General features: G+C 51.3%; 1 protein-coding gene across 1 annotated transcript; it reads left to right on the top strand.

Annotated features, from left to right (window-relative positions):
• The first annotated feature begins 2434 nt into the window (after nt 1-2434).
• LOC140856105 (serine/threonine-protein phosphatase 7 long form homolog) lies at nt 2435-4098 on the top strand. Its single transcript, XM_073253270.1, has 5 exons — nt 2435-2665; nt 2751-2869; nt 2941-3034; nt 3130-3433; nt 3538-4098. The coding sequence occupies exons 1-4, from the start codon at nt 2435-2437 to the stop codon at nt 3298-3300; spliced, it is 615 nt and encodes a 204-aa protein (XP_073109371.1). The 3' UTR covers nt 3301-3433; nt 3538-4098.
• The last annotated feature ends 803 nt before the right edge of the window (nt 4099-4901 follow it).

Consider the following 4901-nt stretch of genomic DNA (forward strand, 5'->3'; position numbering starts at 1 on the left):
CCCTCTTCCCCTCTCTCTCTTTCTCTCATCCTGGCGGCGGGCCGCGCGTCCCGGCTGTGGGTCCCGCGTCCCGGCGGTGGCCCCGGCCCCCTCCTCTCTCTCTTCCTCTCTTCCTCTCTCTCTCTCCCTTCTCCTTGGCCGCCGGCCACAGACGGCCGGCGGCGGGCCGCGCGTCCCGGCGGCGGGTCCCGCGTCCCGGGGGCGGGTCCCGCGTCCCGGCGGTGGCCCCCGGCCCCCTCCTCTCTCTCTTCCTCTCTCTCTCTCTTCCTCTCTCTCTCTCCCTTCTCCTTGGCCGCCGGCCACAGACGGCCGGCGGTGGGCCGCGCGTCCCGGCGGCGGGTCCCGCGTCCTGGCGGCGGGTCCCGCGTCCCGGCGGTGGCCCCCGGCCCCCTTCTCTCTCTCTCTCTCTCTTCCTCTCTCTCTCCCTTCTCCTTGGCCGCCGCCCACAGTCGGCCGGCGGCGGGCCGCGCGTCCCGGCGGCGGGCCGCGCGTCCCGGCGGCGGGCCGCGCGTCTTGACGGTGGCCCCCGGCCCCCTCCTCTCTCTCTCTTCCTCTCTCCCTCTCTTCTCCTTGGCCGCCGGCCGTCTGGGCCGCGCGTCCCGGCGGTGGCCCCCGGCTCCCTCCTCTCTCTCTTCCTCTCTCTCTCTCTCTTCCTCTCTCTCTCCCTTCTCCGTGGCCGCCGGCCACAGATTGCCGGCGGCGGGCCGCGCGCCCCGGCGGCGGGTCCCGCGTCCCGGCGGTGGTCCCCGGCCCCCTCCTCTCTCTTCCTCTCTCTCTCTTCCTCTCTCTCTCTCCCTTCTTCTTGGCCGCCGGCCACAGACTCCCGGCGGCGGGCCCCGCGTCCCGGCGGCGGGTCCCGCGTCCCGCGTCCCGGCGGTGGCCCCCGGCCCCCTCCTTTCTCTCTCTCTTCCTCTCTCTCTCCCTTCTCCTTGGCCGCCGGCCACAGACGGCCGGCGGCGGGCCCCGCATCCCGGCGGCGGGCCCCGCGTCCCGGGGGCGCGCCCCGCGTCCCGGCGGTGGCCTCCGGCCCCCTCCTCTCTCTCTCTTCCTCTCTCTCTCTCCCTTCTCCTTGGCCGCCGGCCACAGACGGCCGGCGGCGGGCCGCTCGTCCCGGCGGCGGGTCCCGCATCCTGGCGACCGGTCCCGCGTCCCGGCAGTGGCCCCCGGCCCCCTTCTCTCTCTCTTCCTCTCTCTCTCCCTTCTCCTTGGCCGCCGCCCACAGTCGGCCGGCGGTGGACCGAGGCCCCCTCCTCTCTCTCTTCCTCTCTCTCTCCCTTCTCCTTGGCCGCCGGCCACAGACGGTCGGCGGCGGGCCATTCTTCCCGGCGGCGAGCCACGCATCCCGATGGTGGGCCCGGCCCCAGCCCCGGTGGCCAGGGCGGGCCCCGCGGCCCGACGGCGGTCCTCAGCCCCTCGCCTCTCCCGGCGGTGGGCCCCGCGTCTCGGCGGTGGGCCCAGACGGTTGGTGGGGCCGCATGCCTTGACGGTGGTTCCCGCGTGGCGATGGCTTCGATGCGATGGGTTGCAATGACGGTGGGGCCCACGGGTTCCGACGCTCGTTTTTTTTTATCTCATTAATTTATTTTTATTTTCAACATACTTCAAGCAGCGGAAGAAATTGAAAGCTTCGACAATTGCGTTGCTGTCATTGTTTTATGAATTACTGTGGGATTGTATTTGAATTTTCGTGTTTAATATGTTGGGATGAACTGAATTTTGTGTTTAAGTTGTATTGTGTGATAATATTGTATTTAAAAAAAAATTAAAATATATTATCTATTTTTTTTAATACATCTGTGATAATATTGCTTGAGACAGCGTATTATGGCTTACGATCCACGATATCCCGGTCCCCGAGACAGCAGCATTCTTACATTGCAGGAGCACCATCGATCACAGACTATTTTAGATGGCGGCGTAAGCATTACAATCTTATTTACTTTTTAAATTTTTATTTTAAAAATTATGTACGATATCTAATTAGTATATTTTCTTGCAGGAGTCCAGACATCTTCGTCTACGACGATCCGATGCAGATTTCTGGAGGACAGAGGATATCCCAGATAGAGTGTTAGATTATTTACGATATCTGGGATTTTATGGAGTATATCGGATCGGTCGTATACAGATGGATGTTGGTCTTATTACTGCTATACTTGAGAGATGGCGTCCAGAGACACACACATTTCATCTTCCATTTGGTGAGGCGACCATCAGTTTACAGGATGTCAGCATCCTTACTGGACTACCAGTTGATGGAGATCCAGTTACCGGAGTTGATCCCACACTTACCATTCCGGAGTGGCAGGCTTTGTGCTTGCGGTTGTTAGGGTTTGAGCCCGACGCACATTTTTTTGATCATTCACGACTCAGGATTGAGTGTTTAGATGATCGTTATCGTCATTTTCATATTGCGGATGATGCACTAGAGGAGATGGTGCAGCAGTATGTTAGGGGTCAGGTGCTGCGATTGTTAGGTGGTGTCTTGTTACCTGATACTTCATCGAATAAGATGAAGTTGATGTTTTTGCCATTATTAGAGGATTTAGATTTCGCTCGTCGACTCAGTTGGGGCAGTGCAGTACTAGCTTGTCTATACCGAGCTATGTGTCGGGGTTCCTATGCTGATCAGAGCGAGATTGGCGGTTATCTTGTATTATTACAGGTACGTGAATTAAAATTTTTAATTTTTAATATTTAATTATATTTTACATTCGATATATCATTTATTTAATTTTTAAATTTTGCAGATTTGGGTATGGGAGCGTATGCCGACTATCAGTCCATTACGACGACAGTTGCTTGAGATGCCATCAGAGCAGCAGGATCCTGATGTTCCATTCAGACTAGACGGACCATTAGGATACAGGTATCGAAATATTTTTTTTATTTAAATTTTATTATTTTAAATTTATTTAATATTAGTACACTGTGAAACAGATGGAACGTTGCATTCAACGTTCATCACGTATCGACAAGAGTGGCACGGGTTTATAGATGCCAGTTGGATACATTAGTTGATACATCTAGACGGGTAAATTTTGAATTTTTTACAAATATCAATTTACAGTATTCATAATCTATTATAATTTTATATTAATTTTTTTTATTTTAACTATATTATATCAGTTTTTGTGGAAGCCATATACAGATGGGATATTGGCTATACTGCCGCAGATGTGTACAGTTGGACACGACATATGGACTGCTAGGGTGCCACTTATTTGTTTTGATGTGGTAGAGTGGCATCTTCCCGATCGATATTTGGGATGCACGTCGAGATCACATTGTTCATGGTGATCCTATTTTGAGAGGCCGTTCATATACTGATGACTACATGGCTTGGTTTTTTAGCATTACGGTGCGAGTCATTGGACAGTCTCAGTATGCAGTTTCTGGATACGAGGGCGAGAGTTCTACTGTACGTCTTTTGGTAAGATTACGAAAATTACTTCATGTTATTTGTGTTATATTTTTGTTTTATATTGTACACTATACTGATTGTTTTATACTAACAGTTCTATTTTTATTTTATAGACTGATTCTGTGTCGGATCTTGTGTTGGACACTCGTCGTGCTTTATCTACGACTGATGAGGACGAGCGGATTCAGATACTGCGGGAGATGGAGAGAACAGGTTCCGAAGCATTGGAGGCGATTGGTGTTGATCCACATACCTGTGCGCCTTGGTATGGAGCAGTTCGGGCGCCAGATATGAGTTATACGTCGTCACCATATGCTTCACATATGCCATCACCGCATATTCCGCATATGTCATCATTCGATGCTGCACAGATGCCACCGCCTTTTCATCCACAGATGGCAGCGTCTTCTTCGTCCTACATCCCCCAGATGCCATCACCGGGTACCAGTTGGCCACATGAGTATGATACTTTTTTTTCAGGTCCATCCGTGTATCCAGATGAGAGAGTTGAACGGGTCTCTCAGTCCGTAGATGATCCGACAGCATCAGTTATTCCTGAGCAGCATGATCAGCAGATCTCCTCTACTGATATAGGAGAGGAGCCATCACAGCAGGAGCAGCCGGCGAGGACCTTCCTGAGAAGGTCCAAGCGACCACGGGCGCCGCGACGTCCTTGTGGGACTTAATCTTTGTTGTATTTGTATTTAGTATTTTTACATTTTTGTTGTACTATTTTTTTTGATATATTTAACATTTTGATTCTATTGAATAATATTAAATATTGATTTTATTTTATATTATTTAATTTTAAATTATTGGATATTATGATTTGTGCATATGGATACACATACTCGAACGTGTCTCAGAACATTAGGAGAGAAAATGTTATGTCGGCGGGCCGTACTTCTCGGGGCCGAGCCCCGCATCCCGATGGCCACGGCGGGCCCCCGCGTCCCGACGGCGGTCCTCAGCCCCCGTCTCTCCCGGCGGTGGGCTCCGTCTCGATTGGTTGTGGGTCCAGAGCAGTTTGATACCAGTCAGGGACTTCATCGTATTGATCGACGAGGGAGAGTTCGTATCGACTGGCGTATCAGACATGCACAGTACATCGATATTTGGGATGCACGTCGAGATCACATTGTTCATGGTGATTCTATTTTGAGAGGCCGTTCATATACTGATGACTACATGACTTGATTTTTTAGCATTACGGTGCGAGTCATTGGACAGTCTCAGTATGCAGTTTCTGGATACGAGAGCGAGAGTTCTACTATACGTCTTTTGGTAAGATTATGAAAATTACTTCATGTTGTTTGTGTTATATTTTTGTTTTATATTGTACACTATACTGATTGTTTTATACTAACTGTTCTATTTTTATTTTATAGACTTATTCTATGTCGGATCTCGTGTTGGACGCTCGTCGTGCTTTATCTACGACTGATGAGGACGAGCGGATTCAGATACTGCGGGAGAT

This window comes from Elaeis guineensis, chromosome 3 (assembly GCF_000442705.2).
Source record: "Elaeis guineensis isolate ETL-2024a chromosome 3, EG11, whole genome shotgun sequence".
Classification (NCBI taxonomy): Eukaryota; Viridiplantae; Streptophyta; class Magnoliopsida; order Arecales; family Arecaceae; genus Elaeis; species Elaeis guineensis.

Excerpts from the sequence above, each read along its gene's own strand:
- LOC140856105 (XM_073253270.1), top strand. The coding sequence starts at position 2,435 with ATGGTGCAGCAGTATGTTAGGGGTCAGGTGCTGCGATTGTTAGGTGGT. Across the intron at positions 2,666-2,750 it reads GTTATCTTGTATTATTACAG|ATTTGGGTATGGGAGCGTAT; the intron begins GTACGTGAATTA and ends TAAATTTTGCAG. Across the intron at positions 3,035-3,129 it reads TAGTTGATACATCTAGACGG|TTTTTGTGGAAGCCATATAC; the intron begins GTAAATTTTGAA and ends ATATTATATCAG.